Source organism: Lutra lutra, chromosome 14 (assembly GCF_902655055.1).
Source record: "Lutra lutra chromosome 14, mLutLut1.2, whole genome shotgun sequence".
Classification (NCBI taxonomy): Eukaryota; Metazoa; Chordata; class Mammalia; order Carnivora; family Mustelidae; genus Lutra; species Lutra lutra.
The window spans coordinates 69,259,173-69,277,473 of record NC_062291.1 but is presented as its reverse complement, the minus strand read 5'-3'; the positions used below and the strand labels follow the sequence as shown (position 1 = coordinate 69,277,473).

General features: G+C 39.1%; 1 protein-coding gene across 2 annotated transcripts in view; it reads right to left on the bottom strand.

The window, feature by feature from the left end:
• Window positions 1-7,521: 7,521 nt before the first annotated feature.
• Window positions 7,522-18,301, bottom strand: part of MXI1 (MAX interactor 1, dimerization protein) — an 81,926-nt gene continuing 71,146 nt past the window's right edge. For both annotated transcript variants that reach the window (XM_047702452.1, XM_047702453.1), the window contains exons 4-6: window positions 12,196-12,310; window positions 11,409-11,580; window positions 7,522-8,201 (exon numbers count right to left, since the gene is read on the bottom strand). In XM_047702452.1, coding sequence (XP_047558408.1) covers window positions 8,038-8,201; window positions 11,409-11,580; window positions 12,196-12,310 — 451 coding nt within the window. In that variant the 3' untranslated portion in view covers window positions 7,522-8,037. The remainder of the gene's footprint in view (window positions 8,202-11,408; window positions 11,581-12,195; window positions 12,311-18,301) is intronic.

Sequence of the window (18,301 nt, the reverse complement as noted above, 5' to 3'; positions counted from 1 at the left end):
CAGGTTGTGTTACCAGAAGGGTGGTGAAGTCCTAGCTGGCAGCACTGATACAGCGATTAAGCTTCAGTATTCTTGCTTGCATTCATCATTTCCACAGGCGAGAGTATTGAGTATGTGACAAAGATTTCAGTAAATCCTGTGTACTTCGATTAGACATGAGAAATTGGATCCTAAAGGACAAACTATTTTTATCTTAAGGGCTTGTACTGTGTATAGAGGTGTTTGTACATTTTTAGTTAAAGGAGAAAATAAAAATTTAAAACTTTAATATTTTGGCAAATTGAAACTTAGGGAAGGGAGTACAGTGTTGAGAAGTAGAATTCTTTATCTTGTCCCTTCACCTCCCTCCCAACCCAGGAGGATCAGTTTTCCTTCCTGTAATTTATGGCCACAGGGTAGAGCATGTAGGACAGAATGAAAGGTGAAGTCTTTTTTAAATACAAGGCACAAATTTGAGCAGTAGAGGGCTACTTAGCTTGAAGAACTCCTAAAAATATACTGTTGTTACCAGTGTAACAAATCTCCTAATAATGGTATCTTTGAAGAATTGCAAGGGATCCCTTTAAATTCAAAAGCACTTGGAAAGAAACTTGGTATGATGTTTGACTACACAGGATGGGTTTTGGTGAGATCACCTTGGTACATTTGTTGGTATAGTAATTTACCTGTTATTTGTATAGGCAAGACTCTTGTGTTGAGACTTGTATCTCTTTTGACCCAAGGGCCCTCCTTTCTGCACATTAGTTTTCCTGGAGGGGCTTTGTAGGAGAGAGAAAAGGAATAATAACCATATTATATAAAACATTAAAAAAAAAATACAGCGTGAGATCCCTAGTCTCTGTGTCAAAAGATGTAGATGTAGCCCTTTGAAAAGTGCTAGTGTCAAGATAATGATCATGTTTCTGGACTAAACGAAAAGGATCCTTGGGGGGATGGAGCACCTATCTCCTAGTGTGATGCTTTCATGAGAAGCATGATACCAGTGATATTTTACAAGGGAAGGTGGTTAAGTTCAATACTCTAAAACCAAACATGACACTTTGTGATATGTAGAACACTCTTACAAAATTTAATGTAGTTTCCCCCATCAAAAAGAAGTCTTGAAACTCTGAAACTCAGAATGAGTTCCTGACACGAGTGATAAACAGCCTCCAAGTAGCTGTGGTTGCATGGATCTTCTCAAAACTTGACATTTGACTTTGTTATTGATTGTTTCAAGAAAGAACAGGCCTCATACGCCCCCCCCCCCAATAATTTTAGTAATAATAAATTTAGTATCACAGACAACAAATGCTTTTTTAATTAACATGTAGAAAGACCATATTGGAAGAGCAAGGACTCCGGAGCCAGACTGCTGTTAGAATCCTGGCCCCTCACTTTTACCTGTCTGCCTACCTCTTCTTTGTCTTAGCTTTCTTAGCTGTAGAATAAAAATACTGGTTTCATTAGGTAGTAAAGATGAGTTAATCAGTAAAGTGCTTATTAGAATACCTGAAATGGTAAACATGGTAGAAGTGTTTGCTATTTACTGTGCAAGTGGTAATGGTGACTTGTTTTTGCTTAACCTTAACAATGACAATTCACATCATAATGGATAACAACGTCCATTGCTTATAATTTGAAGCCCATAATTATAAATGTATTACTGAACTGTCAAATTACCAAAGTGATTAAATTCAGTACATGCTAGTAGAAGTTTAAATTTTTGTATTAGACTATTTTATGGCATGTCTCTGATGGGAAAGGAGTACAGGCTATAATAAAGTTACCCTAATACTTGCTTAAAATTAAAAGAGGGATTCCTGGATCTGGGTCCTATTCCAGGCCGAAGTATATCTGTTTTTGGCAAACACCAGAGGTGATTCTGATGTGTATCCCCTGGCCTAGAACCATGTTTTAGGTTAAATACAAAAACAGTTTGACGTTTGAAATGAAGGAAAAATTACTAACGGGCAATTTCCTTAGCCCAATTATTAAAATTAGGCATCAGACCAGAATGAAATGCGTCTATCATAACTCATTATTTTAGTATGCTTTGTCACAGTAAATGTGCATGTGGATATGTTTCCATTATAATGCAGTTTTAATGCTGAGTGTATCTGCCTTTAAAATAGCAAGGGAGGGGTGCCTGGGGGGCTCAGTGGGTTAAAGCCTCTGCCTTCGGCTCAGGTCATGATCCCAGGGTCCTGGGATCAAGCCCCGCATCAGGCTCTCTGCTCAGCAGGGAGCCTGCTTCCTCCTCTCTCTCTGCTTCTCTGTGATCTCCGTCTGTCAAATAAATAAATTCTTTAAAAAAAAAAAAAAAAAAAAAATATATATATATATATATATATATATATATATATATATATATATATATATAGCAAGGGAAGAGGCACCTGGGTGGCTCGGTGGGTTAAGTGTTCAACTTTTGATTTTGGCCCAGGTCATGATCTCAGGGTTGTGAGATCGAGCCCTGTGTGGGGCTTCACACTCAGCTCGAGTCTGCTTGAGATTCTCTTTCCCTCTCCCACTGGCCCTCCCCTCTTCCTCCCACTGCTGTGCATGTGCTAACTCTCTCAAATAAATGTTAAAAAAAAAAAAAAAAAAGAAAACCATCTGGTGACAAATGAAAATCGTAGTTTTATAAGTTGTGTCTGTAGGTTGTCATTATAAAAGGTGAAAAATGTCACTTGTGCAAATTTAGGCAAAAAATATTTTTGGAGCTTTGGTTTGGCTTTTTGCCTCAACTTGGACATTAACTGAAGACGAAAGAAGAAAAAAAAAATCTTAAAACCAGTAAGGTTTTGTATTTGTTAAAATCTTTAGTTCAATAAATATCTGATGGATTATATTATTTATATTATACTATGAAACAATCAGTATAAATGGTAATTTACCTATTCAACAGTAAATGTCAACATTCTTTATGGTTTTTGAGTTGCAAGTTAAACTGAATTTTTACTACAGTGGAGAGGAAGAACATAGCGGGCAATAGAACAGGTAATACCATAATTTAAAACACAAGTAATTGAATCCTCTTATACTATGATTTTTATGTATAGATAAGTTTTTAAATACCTTAAAAGGTGCACAGACTAATATTGGCATTCTAAGAATTTGTCCTGGCCTAGCCAACAGAAAGTAAAAAAATATGTAAGACGAAGCTGTTAGAGTTCTGTGAAGTTCTTCGATTGCCTTTTCTGCCTTCCAGCTTATGTATATATAAAGGTGGTTCTTTTGTGGCCTTGACTGGGGTAAAGCAGATCTGGGCATACATACATCTGGGTTTGTGGTAGTTGACAGCTGAACTAGCTAAAATTACCAATTTTAGTTCCCAGGAAGTAAAAACTGACAATTTACTTACACCTCGCACTTCACCAATTCACTTTTATGAAACGAGCACAGACTTAAGTTACTGAAATTATTAAAGCTGTAATTTGTTTTCCCAGTTACTATCTTAAGATCGCAGCTAAAGAAGCCATAGTTCCATGCATTAAGAGAAAGGTTGCTTTTTGTTTGAAGAGTTGCTTTCTCAACTTGAGGCCCAAAGTCATGTTTATTATTTTGCTGGCTTATGATTTGCCTTTCTTGGTGAAAACTGATGTGCTTTTTTTTCCCCTTTCAAGCCCTGTACTCACTTTAGCAAGATGCAGTGCATTTCTGACTAGAGAAAGAATTCAGGCTTGGAGGACACTTGACTCTATATCCTGGGAAAACCAGAGTTGAAGCCCGAGACCTGCAGCTAGGCTAGTCTTTAATAGATGGTAATTGTCCAGTTCACTGCTCAGAAGTATGCAGGAAGGAGTAAGTCCCTTCGGTTCTTTGGCCAGGTTTTCCCTCCACAAGCACTGTCCGGTTTAGTTGACATACCTTTGAGAGTGTGATACAGCTGCGAGTTTAGCCCCAACTGGCTTCTTAAATTTGTATTTTTAATATGCACTTTAGAGACACCTTATGGCTTTTATGTTTCTGTAATGCTGTTTGGTGCCCTGGTGTGAAAATCTGAGATAAATATCCCAGTTATTGCCCTACCAATGAAGACTTCAAGCATTCCTCTATAACAAAGAGCTAGAGTTTGAGGAAAAGGAAAAAATTTCAAAGTTACATGAAGTTAGCTGGCAGTACTTTAAAAGAGCTTTGTCTAAGCGATTTCCCCTAATAATTTATGATGGTATAGGAAGGTAAAACCACCAAGAAGTGAGGTTGTCAGCCAGTACCTGTATCTTGAACTACACTTATTTGGAAGAATCAGATGTATTCCACAAGAAAACCAGTTTCCTCTTAGATCCAGTCCATGGGCCAAGATTTTTTCTTGGCAAGGCCAGCATTAAATATTAACTAGGGCATTATGCAGTGGTTACTACTAGTGTTTAACAGACTGAAGCTCGGGTTAGTCTTTTTTTTTTTTTAGAAAGATCCAGGTAATCACTAAAACCGCTGATACGTCAATCTTACAAAGTCTTTATTTAAAAAATTCTATAGGACATCAAAATTGACTTCTTACAAAGTATAACCTGTCATGGAATTCTATGAAAGTGAACCATTTTATGTATTAAAATTGTCTTTTTCTGCAAGACCCAGAGAATAACTAAAATTCAAGATTAAGGATGAAGAAATTAGAAGGTTGCATTCATCAGAGAAAGGAGAAGTACAAACCTTATTTTTCTTTTGGTGCTACAAACTCCTAGGTTGAATATGTGTGGGGATTTACATATATGTTTTAATCCTTACAACCTTTCAAAATAGAGGTAGTATTTGTAACGACTTTTCAGGAGGAAACAGGCTCCATGAAGAAATTAACTTGCCCAGAGTCCATAGCAAATATTAGAACCAGTATTTAAATGTGACCCCCCAGAACCCTGTTCTTCCCAGATTATGCTGCTGTTTGTAGGGAGTATGGAATTTTTGAGATGTAAGGATAATAAAAGAAAGGGGGAAAAGGCAGCTCCTGATTCTTCAAGTGGAAGAAAACAAATTTACCAAAGAACCTTCTCCAATAAGTTAAATGATTTCCTTGTGAGAAATGACCCAGGAGGCAGTGTGGCCTTAGGTTAGGAAATTTTGCCTCAATAATCCTCACTGCCTTTTAAAATCTCTTCATAATGCTAAAAGCTACCATCGTGGGGACTAGAAAAGTTATTTCTACCAGAGTCCTCATACCTATTCTAACCAGAAGCTACAGTCTGACTTCATCAGAATCTTCTTTGGTAATAAATATGCACTGAAATAAGACTTACCTCTCTTAGTATATTACTCAGGCATTTTACATAAAGGGTACCTTAACTCAGTGGGTAGGGACTAAACGGGAACTTCCAGACTTATTTTCAATTTAAATGGGTATTTGTAGCCAAAGGGATACCCAAAAAAGTCCTTAAGAACAGATAATAACAAATGGCTTTGTGTCCTACCTGAAGCAGTTAAGATTATCGGGTACGTTAAACCATCTGCAGTTAGATTACGTGGAGTTATCAGTCAAGAAGGCACCTGTTTAAATTACAGAACAGGAATGGCAATGATTCAAATTGCCATTAATTCTGGACTACTGAAGTCGTATCAACTTAAACATGTAGGGGATAGTTGCTTCTCAAGGTGTGGATGCTCATTCTTATTTTTTCCTTCATAGAGAAGGGTGGGACAAAAAGCACTCGGGTGTTCTTCGTTCACAATTTTTATTTCTTGCAATTAACTTTTATATCTTCAAAGTCGATTTGTCTTTTAAAAAATTAATACTTCTTACTCATCATACAATCCACTCCCCTCCCACAAGGTAAACAAACCCAGGAAAAGAGTAATTTAGAGGGCAGTTGAAATAGTTACTATAGATTTGTGACAAAGGCTTTCCAGACCACCAACCTGTACATATACAACAAAATGGCAGCACCTCAAGGTCTCCTGAATGGCGTCCGAAACTCCAGCCCTAGGCAAGTGATGCCAGTGAATGCCGTGAGAACAACAAAATGGAAGCTTAGTCATTGGCTTCCATTTACTATCATGGTAGTTAGCAGAGTCTTTAAACTGTTTCCCTTGGGAAAGTCAAAAGTGAGCAAATACATAGAGCAACATCTTGACCCAGCCAGGAGCAATTATAAGTGAAACCAAAAATAATTGACCTGGGCCAGAGAAATGAATTTATCATGTTTTTCATGAAGTCCCCAGCACCTGAAGTAGCAAGTTCTAATAATGGGCTTCTAAAGGCATGCAGTTTTTCACACATCTACTTCAAAGGGTTTCTTCCACTCAAACATAGCACAGTCAAGGATAAAATGTTTTCGGAGGCACAGGAAGAGCACAAACAAGTATATGCTGAGGCCTTGTGTGTGACCAAGATGGTACACTTCATACACAGAAGCAGTGAAAGCTGTCAAAGTGCTACTTACAAAGGATAGTCTAACATTACACACACAACTCAACTGCACTGCTACATATGGTGGTCTTTATTTTCTTTTTCCTTGCCCAGCCCTATCTAAACAAAATAAAACTACAGGACTGAAATTAACAACCCATTAAAATCAGCAATAAGTTATGAAAATCATAAAGCTTTTTTTTTTTAAGTAATTAAGGGTAGTTAAATTATTCAAAGTATACAAAGTCCAAAGAGCCAGGGGTAAGGGGGTCCAAGAAGGCTTCCTGGGGTCAAGGAGAAGGTGGGGTGGGGTGGGGTGGGGTGGGGTGAACACCTTGGATTTGGAAAGACAAAGGTAACACATGACATCAAAGTGCAGGCTAGAAAAGAAATTTCACTTAAAACGTTTCTGAAAATATTGGGAAGAGCAACAACAGCACCTGCACAGTGGGACTGTGAGGAAGGAGAGAGACTGCCGGTAGGAAAATGAAAGCAAATCTTTACAATAAAACGAGACAAGTGCCGAACTCAACTATGTTAAGTATTATAGCGTGTCTACTATAGATATCAGATGGTTAAAAGCTGGTAAAAGGTAATGATTCTAAAAGAAAATAAAAACAGCACTGACCTTTTTTCTACCTAGCCCAGACCTCATTCATTTTGTGCACTATAAAGAGTGAGGTGTGAGGTGTTTTATCATTATCAAATGCTGCATCAAAATAGATGATTTATTTTCCCATGTGTTTTTCCACTATAAAAGACATCTATGTTCTTTATGGACAAGCTTTAAAAAGATGTCATTTTGGTTTTCAACACATACAAACAGTTATCAAAATCTGAAATAAAAATGCTGCCGTGGCTCAGACCTTGGCCTGCTAATCTGCGTGCACGATTCTTCTGGCCCACGCAGACACAGAGGCATGGAGAGCTTTTTCCTTCTGGCCCCTCAATCCGAATTCCTAGGCCCTGTGTGGTAGAGGCTGTCCTACTGCCCCCATGCTGCCCAAGGGCCTAAGGGCGGCTGACTGTGGAGCTGGCGGTGGGGTGCCCTACTGATCACAATGCAGGATAAGGTTAGCTTGCTTAGCATGGAATCCAACAGAAAGCTGAGCTGCATGATGATCCCTTTCAAAAGGCTTCATGGGAGTCTCTCCTTTTGCAGAGCATGAAATGAGCTTGCTTTCCCCCCCCCCCCCCCAAGAATTGATCATCCACAGGCTTCCTGATAAGCTGTCCCAGGTTGAGTTTTAATAGCTCTTTAGCTATCCAAGTTAATGCCTGATTATCTTGTCTTCTCATTACTATAGGTTTGACTTTGTTTTTAGGACCATAAAACTCAGGAAGGGTTCATAACCCCATCCTTAAATGTGTCTACTCATTGTATTATGAGCAAACCACAGAAGAAAAAGAGGACAGAATCTCCAATGTCCTCTTTCAAATAAACTAAATCAAGAAAATTTCACCAAGTTTTCTGCTGCCATTAGAAACAGATTTTCAAATATGAATATTTTGAGTATTTGTTCTGCTGGGGAGGCTCTGCCCCACTTTTTGCTAAGTATTTGCTTAAGTAGAGGTCTTTTGACCCTTTTGTTCAAGTATAGTTTTGTTTAGTTTTAAAGAGGAGACTGCATCATGAACCCAATTTAAGAGATTGTTTGGATTGAGTTGGCCCAGTGAATATCTTGCCCTGCACTGTTATGTCATGCTGGGTTCTAGGAAGTGAACGAAAGTTTGACACTGGCACTGGAGTAACCCTCGTCACTCCCAATACTCTGCAGGCTGCTGTGGTCATCAATGTCACTGATGCTGGTGGTACTGATATTGTCCACTTCTCCATGGGAGAACTCTGTGCTTTCAACATCCACTTCAATCTCCTCTGCCAAAGAGAGAAAAAGAAGAACATTAGTAATCTGGACTTTCAAAAAGTAATGAGAAAAGGGCATAAGAAAAAGTGATTATGTTTTTGTAGTGTAAAATAATTATATAAGCTTCTTATCCGTGATCTCTGGAGAACAGAAGTAACTAAAGGTGAAGAGACACAGGGATACATTTTGTAAAGGGGAATGTCTGGTAACCAGTGGTGGTCTCAATCAGCAAGTTTACTAAAGCCTTTGACGCCAGTCCGTCTGGCCCTCCCACCAAAAGAACTCAGCCTATTTGGGAATTAGTGCTTAATATTAAAAAAATCCCAACCCCAAGTGCTTTAACTCCATCTGTTTTGCATTAAACTAGAAACTAATTCTCAGTGTTATTAATCAGAGTTGCCTTAAAGAGGGAAAAAAGCATTAGTTTAGTATAGGTGAACTAGAAAATTTATCCATTTTATTCTTGCCTTTGGCAGTCTCATTCTACAGACAGTTCTACAGACTTTTAGGATTCATCACAAAGACCTCTGACTACTCAGCAACCAAACTAAGCCAGTCATTATAGAGTGAACCTGAGGGATTTCTATTCAATTCGATTTAATTTTCTTGAATGAAATATAGCTTGAAATGAGGGTATGAGCCTGAAAAGTCTCTGGATTATAGTGAGATCTATAGCAAAGATAATAGCAAAGGCATTTCAGTGATGGTTAACTTTACTTCAAAATCAAACATGATTTTTAATCCCTACATACATATATGACTGGATGGGGCGCCTGGGTGGCTCAGTGGGTTAAGCCTCCGCCTTAGGCTCAGGTCATGGTCTCAGGGTCCTGGGATCGAGCCCTGCATCGGGCTCTCTGCTCAGCAGGGAGCCTGCTTCCCTTCCTCTCCCCTCTCTCTCTGCCTGCCTCTCTGCCTACTTGTGATCTCTGTCAAATAAATAAATAAAATCTTTAAAAATAAATAAATAAATACATACATATATGACTGGCTATCGACACTTTGTTAAATACTACATATGCAATCACCGATACTACATAAAATACAGTATACATTTTAAAAAACAAAAGGCAGTTGAAAAACTGTTCTCTCCCATAACAGCCAGAATGAACTCAAGATTCTTCAGTTCTTTTAAGCTCAAAGTCTGATGTTTTGTATCTGGCACTGACTCTAAGGGTTCACACTGATCACAACTGCTTTAGGAAAAGTGAATTCTTGCTGAGCCCAAGAAGACAGAGTAAGTTATTTCAAAGAGTATTATTTTCAAAAGGGCTTGTTGCTTCAAAAAGTTTTAGAAATGTTTCTGAAATGCAGGCATCTGTCCAAACAAGCTGTCCAAACAATCTTATGAATTCATAACTGTTTGTTTCACATGCATAATGCTTCACAGGCTATTTGGTCTTTCCCAGTATCACAGAATACTCATCCAACCTACGATTAGAAAATAGAATCAAAACACCCTATCCAACAGAGCTCGCTGGACTCATCACAAAGTAAAATGAGAGACTGCTCTAGCTCTAGCCAAATGGACTGGAGATCGCACTAAAAGTCCCCTATGATACTGGGAAAGAGAGCTTCTAGATAAGAACAGGAAAAGAGGTTCTAGCACATGGGGACTACTAAAAAAAAAATGGGAACTATAATGATGAAGACACACTCTTTCTCAAATTTGGAGGTGGGGTGGGTACAAGGAGGAGTTAACAGCAGGAAGGGCAGCTAAAACCTGTAGACCTAACAAAGTCAGACAGCTACTAACCAGTAGAAGAAAGACTAGGATCGAGGTCTGCCTCTTAATTTGGGGTCATTCTTGCTACAACTGTCAGACACAGATGCAGAATGTCCCCAAGGTTCCTGCTGCTGCCTCTGATAAACTTTTGTCCTCTGAAATTGAGTGCCACATAAAAACAAACTTACATAGCAAAACAACAAACCCAAGGACTCCTAGGGTTGTGCTAAAAGGGATCAAAAATCAATTTGAAACGCTTCTATGGAATATAAGAAACTGGATGATGGGTACATGAGAATTCAATATTCTATTCTACTTTTGTGTACGTTTGAAAACTTCCATATAAAAAGTCAAAAGAAATTCTACAAACAATTCTTTGTTTTAGAATCCTCAAGATCTCATGAGCTCTATTTTCCCTAATATAAAGCTTAAAATCATGAGAGTTCACCTCTGGGATCTTCTATTGTGTTGTGAGGCCTGATGTGGTAGGAGCTTTAGATGAACAGATCAGTAAAATTCAAACAAAATGCCTGGTTTGTTCTTGGTCTTTCATTCTGCCAAAGACAAACAGTCTGGGACAGATGGAAAGAGAAATGAAGGGTGTGGCCTTTAAAAAAGACATAAAAATGAACATGACCAGTTACAAAACATAACAGCATGTATCTTCCTAATGCAATGAATTGAGAAGAGCACAACATCACTTCTGTGATATTTCTTCCTCCCAAATGTAAAACTTCCACTTAATAATGAGAAAACCTCAGACACTTGAAAGACGCTATATAAAATAACTGGCCAGTATTCTTCAAAATTGTCATGGTCATAGAGACTGAGGAACTACCGAATGCAATGTTGGATCCTGCATCGGATCCTAGGTCAGACAAAGGACATTAGTGGGAAAACTGGTGAAATATGAGTAATGTCTATTGATTAATAATATTACATGAATGTTAATTTTGGTTGCAGTAACTATTATGTCTACAAAAGATGTTAATAGTAGGGAAACCTGGGTGAAGAGTATATGAGAACTCTACCATTTTCTACAGAAGACACAACTTTTCTCTAAGTTTAAAATTGTTTCAAAGTAGAGGGGCGCCTGGGTGGCTCCGTTGGTTGTGTCTGCCTTCCACTCAGGTCATGATCCCAGGGTCGTGGGATTGAGCCCCGCATTGGGCTCCCTGCTCAGTGGGGAGTCTGCTTCTCCTCCTCACAGTTCATGTTCTCTGTCACTATCTTTGTTTCTCTCAAATAAATAAAATCTTTCAAAAAATTGTTTCAAAGGAGAAAGTTAAAAATACGTACCTACATAATAAAGGAAAAAAAAGTTCTATAGTTCATCAGGCATTGCTAGACCACGTTGTGACTGCACAAAATCCAGAATGGTGCAGCACTGGCTGAAGAGAAGAAAGCAAATACAGGGCTTTCCAACGTACCCTGCCTAAATTTAGATACAGGGATGCTTCGTATTTCATTAGGGAAGAAGCAAACGGCCTACCTCGCTCTGAATCAGAACGATCTGAAGAAATAGTCGATCCAATGCTGTCCATTCGTATTCGTTCCATCTCCTGAGGACCCTGCAGCTGTTCCAATCGCCGCTTTAAAAATCTCTGTTCTCGTTCCAAGTTCTCTAGCTGGTGCTGGCTCTTCCTTTCAGCTTCTTCAAGTTTCTAAAATGATAAAATGATACTTGTGTACGGTCCAGTACAAACAATAAAATTCATTCTTACCTAACATCTTAAAAGTTTTCTTCTTTGGCAGAGAAGATCTGAATATACAGGTATATACGTGTGTGTATCTAAAAACATACATAAATACGTATTTTTAAACATCAAAAATAATTTTCTTCCTTTTTTCTTTTCTGTCTGTGCGTAATGAATGCTACATGACTGTAACGGTATGGAGTTCGCAAAGTCTGTGAAGTTATCTCCATGACAGAGAAACTTGCTCTGCGCTGTAGTTCAATGGAAAAATACTGGAGGACAGAGCCAAACAATGTAATCTCCACCAGAGGGCACAATTGCCTCCCTTCTGCAGATCAGCAGAGTAATTGTTATTTTCCTAGTATTCCCAGCTCCTCAGATGGCCATGCTGTCAAAACAATTTAGTTTAATCAGGTTATGTTGCTCCCATCAGATTAGCTGAAAAGTTTTCAGGAAGATTCCTCTTGAGGTCAGTTATTAAGGAGGGCACAGTGAGCTAGCTGATGTTTATGAACAGGAATCATTGCTTATAATGAAACAAGGGCTGAGACAATAATGTACAAATACGAAAGAAATTCTCACCTTGATGTGTGCTTTGGCTTTGTTAAGCAAACCAAGTGTTGTGTGCCTGGTACAGTCTGGTCCTAGTGGAATCAGAACTTTTAAGCGTTCTAAACAGAGGCGCAGATGAGCTCGTCTACAAAAGACGACAAAAGTCAAATCAGCACAGCCTAAATATTGCACTAGAAACCTCCTAAAGCCTATTTTAAGACAAATAATAACTCACAGATTACTTAGCCTATATCCATGTTACACCCCTAATTCTTCAGTTGCAAAGTACGTGCAAGTACAGGCACGCTTACTGGTTTTCGGGCTCTACCATGATGTTTGTACTCCGCAGACACAGTCACTTCAGATTACTATCCCCAGTGGTAATCTCTGTCAGAGATGCTTTATTTTTTTTTATTTTTTATTTTTTTAGATTTTATTTATTTATTTGACAGACAGAGATCACAAGTAGGCAGAGAGGCAGGCAGAGAGAGAGAGAAGGAAGCAGGCTCCCCGCCAAGCAGAGCCTGATGTGGGGCTCGATCCCAGGACCCTGGGATCATGACCTGAGCTGAAGGCAGAGGCTTTAACCCACTGAGCCACCCAGGCGCCCCGAGATGCTTTATTTTTAAGCCACCCCACAAACTGTCTCCAAGTGTACTAATGTGGAAGTAGGAAAGCATACCAGGGCAATTAATTGTATTGATTTTGAATGCCTAGAACGACAGGCTACAGTAGAAGTTTTCAGCTGGAATAACCCCAGAGAGTATAAAATGCTCAGGAATTTCCAATTCTTCTCTCCCATATTTTACACACACCCACACACACCTCTCTCTACAACTGTAGCCATCCTACAGTGTTACCTGTTATCATATTAGGTTGAACCACAGAAAAGTTCTGATATCTAAGTCTCACTTATAAAAATGGCAACTTCTTATGATTCTACACCTTAGAAACAGCAAAATGGTATGACCAGCTAGGACAGGCTTAGGCAAGATATATGGCTCTGTGGTCAATTTCAGCCACTGAAACCACCACCCGGGAAACAGTCCCCTGCTTCCTAACATCTCAGTGCACCAGTTCATTAGTTTTTAAATTTTACTTCTCTCCCTCACCCCTCTCTTTGATTATCCCACCTCCAATTTTCTACACATTGGGAAAAAGGTAGGTAACAACAAAAAAAAAATTTTTAAAGATCTTTATTTGTTTATCTGAGAGAGGGGGAGGGACACAAGGAGAGGGAGAAGCAGGCTTCCTGCTGAGCAGGGAGTCCATTGCGGGGCTTGATCCCAGAAACCTGGGATCAGGACCTGAGCCAAAGGCAGACGCTTAAACAACTGAGCCACCCAGGTGCCCTGACAAAACTCTTTACAAAAATATTATTCCATTCTTTAATACACCCATTCTATGGACAACTTAGGGAAATTTTCTACTGAAAATGCTAGCACAGAGTCTCATGGTTTTACCCTCCCTGTATCCTAAAGGTACTACGATCACCATGATGAGCATTCTGGGTACTTAACTGTATACTAACACAATGTGAGTCCACATCTCTGGTTCTTTGCTTCACAGGCATAACATAATTTAGCAATTAATAAATAGCATATCTGATAAGAAAATCCACAAATGTGTTCACAGTTTATCCTTATTCCTTAAAGAGTTGTAACTGACCATTTAGCAACTGTCTTCATTTGAACAAGGAACAAAACACATCATCCTCTCAATGAGGGCCAAAATGATTTTATGAGTTCACCCACCAAACTATGCTTTCTTGGTCTTACTACACAAGAAATAATAAGTGAAATTCTCAAATGCTAGCAATTTGAAAGAGGGGCAGGAGAAGACAATAAGCAACCAATTATGTCACTGAAAAGCAAGGATAATGAAGGGTCCGGAGGTCAGAGTTTGGTAATGAACTGTCAAGATTCTTCCAGCATCGACTACCCCAGCTTTGGTCAAGGGTCCATTAGTATATCAATTCCAAATCTCTTTACTGAGTTCAGTAGTTCAAATCTAATAGTTGGCTCCAGGCTTGACATATCTGATGTAGATAAAGGAATTTTAAAATTTTCCCTAAATTAAAGGTATATCAATGGATTCCCCTCAATGAGACTTAACAAATTTAAAGTCATTGTGCTGCCCTGCTGTGCTACCCCAAATCACAGAACCTTTAGTAAAATTCTCATTTTTAACTGGAAAACCTCTTGAGTGAAGAGTCACATGATCACTTAGTGCTTTTGCTGGGCAGACTAAAACAATAACAAAAAAAAACGAAACAAAAAAAATCCATAGTAAAAAGTGCCTTTAAACTCTTCATTAGAATTATTCTAGCATATATGCCTAATAACTGCACTCCTACAGTATGACTGGAGGACGGAGAGAAAGACTGGCGGTCGTCTTGCTAAGAACTAGAGGCTCCCAAGGGGGCCCTGAATTCAGGCATCTAAAAAAGTTAATACAGCAACTAACTGGTAAAGTTAACAAGTATGTCAGCACAAGAATAACTTGTCAATTTTGTTTCCTTAACCCCAGAAGTTCAGTGTATATACAGGAAACATCTTCTACGTTGAGTTTAAGGAACTTCACAATGACCCCTTACTAGAGTTTTACATCAAGGAAAAAATGAGTGCTTCAGTTTTCTGTTTTTCAGATCTAAGTCATATTAAAACCTAGGTAGAAATCAACTAACATCATAAAATGTCTATGTTTTTTTCTCTTTCTTCTTATCATCGAGATATGTATTTACTACATGACTTTGTATATTCAGCAATATTCCACACACTTGCTTGAGTGGTGGAAGTAAAAAAAGAAATGTGAACTTTAGGAGTTTATAATCTAGACTACAGAATGAAATATATTGTTTGGTTTCATCTGGTTCATAATGAAATGAGTCACACGGAATTCAAGGGCAACAGAATCTGAATAAAGAGGAGATTGTAACTGGAGAAAGCACACTTATAAGAGAAGTTGAAACTTGACTTTGGGCTTGAAGGATACTGAATTTGTCTATAGAAAAGCAAGGCTTTTCCAGGCAATTAAAAGAGTACGGGACTCAAGTTCATAAAGTGAAATCAAGTTACTTTTTTCTTTCAGGGGAAAACAACAAAGCTGGAATTCTGTAAGAAAGTATCAGCCAGGGGCGCCTGGGTGGCTCAGTGGGTTAAGCCGCTGCCTTCGGCTCAGGTCATGATCTCAGGGTCCTGGGATCGAGTCCCACATCGGGCTCTCTGCTCAGCAAAAAGCCTGCTTCCCTCTCTCTCTCTCTCTCTGCCTGCCTCTCCGTCTACTTGTGATCTCTCTCTGTCAAATAAATAAATAAAATTAAAAAAAAAAAAAAAGTATCAGCCAAGTTCAGTAGTCTGGTGGTCTGCAACAGCAATGACAAATCAGAATCTGCCCAAGCCAAGGGAGTCAACGTGTAGGATGGCTAGATGAACAGCAAGGCAAACCACCCTCTAAAATATTTTTTATTAGCCCTTATTGAACATTTCTTCAGTCAAGTAATTATAAATGTGCTCCAAGTTATAGCTTAAGGAAACATGCCCTGAGTTATCATGTCTCACAAAGACCAGTGATGCCATTTTCCATGTTTTATAAACATAATCTTTTAAAATAGGTAAGAGTATGAAGAATGTATGGTAAATGATGTCCTTTGCTCTCCTGTGGGGAAAGGTCCCTGTGAGAGCCAAATGTCATTTCCTCCCGTTTCCATACTGGTAAGAGAATCAGGCATTTGGAGAAGAGAGTAACAAAAGGTTAATGTCAGTTGAAGGACAGAAACTGACCAAGTGGGAGCCACACTTTCCAAACCTGCCATCCAAATATACGGCACACAGTTTTCCATGTGTTTATTATGCCGGTTTTAGGTGAATTCACCCTTCCAAGAGCAATGTAATACCCTGTGACTATAAACTGGGAAGTCGAACCAGAAAATTCATTCACCTTGACGTGTAACTTTTTTTGCCCCAGCAGATTACTGAAACGCACTGTACAGCAGAATTCTTCCCTTACAATGGTGCTGTGCTGCTCTCCACCCTTTCCCCCATGGTCTCCCTGCTGGTGACCAGATTGCAAGCTTAACCACCAACGACCTAGAAAGGCATATCTTTTGATGCCATCTGGTCCTTTCTTTTCTTGCCTTCATTCTCATGTGACCGGTGGCTCAGGAGCCTCTCATATGGGGTTGCCAAATCATGGACCGTAAGACACTGGAGGAAGAAAAGAGGACAAGAGGAAAACAAAACAAAACAAACAAACAAAAAAAACCAACAACCTTGGTTTGATTTGAAAATCCTTACGCACTAAGAAAAAATCTGCGAGTGGCATAAAATGATATTTTTCAAATCTCCAAGGAGTGGAAGGAAGAGCAGACACAGAAAAGAAGGATTCACGAATGGTACAGCCCTGCACCTTTAGTAGAAGCAGGTTAAGAAGCCTGGGGGTCAGGGGGGTGCCTGGGGGGCTTGGTTGAGCAAGCAATCAAGAAATCAAGTTGACTCTCGATTTCAGCTCAGGTCATAATCTCAGGGTTGTGAGATAGAGCCGCATGTTAGACTCTGCACCCAGTGAGGAGTCTACTGGAGATTCCCCCTCTCCCTCTGCCCGCCCCCGCCCCCTTTTACATCCACGCACGTTCTCTAAAATAAATAAATCTTTAAAATAAAATTTTAAAAAAGGAAGGTTGGGGAAAGTTAAGGCTGATGTTCTGAATGTTCCGATGAACACCAAACTAACAACCAATAGAAAAACCTGACATTGTAAAATTTATGGAACTAGCCTTGATGGAAAACAAGAAAAAAAATTAGCCCCCTGGTTAGCATTTATTTAACTTTTCACAGCACATGGAGGGCTCAATAAAAACTCTACAATGTAAATCTTTCCTAATTTAGCATGATGATTAGACACTGCAGCAGGGGTGCCCTGTGAGAAAACTGGAATCTCCTTGCTGAGAGGGAGGGGGCAAGAGAATGGAGATAGCAAAGCACTTTTATTTTCAAAGACACTTTGAGGTCTGTTTTAAAATAGATTTAAAAGTGGGTTTTACCCAGGGGATGAGGCAATTTCCAGTGACTAACCTTGTTGGAGAGAAGGTCCTATCGAACTAACCCACACCTTCAGAAAGGGCAAGCCCCTTGTGGGAAAAGGAACAATTAGAGTCTGTTTGGCTTTTATTTTGGTAGATTGGGATCATTTTTCCCTGAAGGAACCAACGCTGCTTTTGATTTCAAACCTTGTAAACCCTACTGCCAAACTGAAATATCACAGAACATGAGGGGAAATGATTTTGCTATAAAATGGTCCCTCCTAGTAGCTGTGATATTTTAAGGCATAGGTATGTCAACCACAAGCAGCACACAGTGTTGAGGAGGAGAGAGGAAAGAATTCCCTTTCAGAAAAAAATTGCAAGTACCATAGGATGATGTTTTTCAAGTCGTCTCTTAAAACTCTAATCCCTCTCCCCAACAACAATATGAAATTTAACACCTGCCCAGCCTCACCCCATCCACTGGCTGGTGCCCTTTGAGGCACGGTCCTTCATTGCAACTTGCTTGTCTCTCATTCCTCCACTAAGGATTATCAAAACTTTGCCAAGGAACTTAAGCAAAATGGAAAACAAGTCAAGTGACAGGGACAGTACTTGTACTTTCCTCTCTGCTGAATGTTACGCAATGACTTGAGAGTCCTCCCTTGAGCCACATTCTTCAAAGCTGCAGTGGCTTGTGGCCAGGTTTCCCAACTCCCTACACACCACTTCTGCACATGACAGCAATTAGCTGCTTATCCTACACATTCTTATTTCAGTGTTTCTCTAATATTTAATGTGTTGAAAATCTTCTGAAAATCTCTAAAGATACACAAAAAATATATATGCCTACTTCTTCTTAAGAAAAATGACATTAAAAATGAATCCAGATATCAGGTGCACACATGCTACTCATGGATCTTATTTATGAAAACAAATATGATCATTTTTTTTGCTGTCAAGCTGTTTACGTTTGTGAAATAAGAAAACTCAGACAAGCTATTCCCATAAAATAGCATGTGCTAAATATACGTTTCACTTACAACTTACATGCTAACTGCTTCACAAAAAATAAATGAGCTATTAACTGTCAGGTTGTAACTTGGTAAATGATGG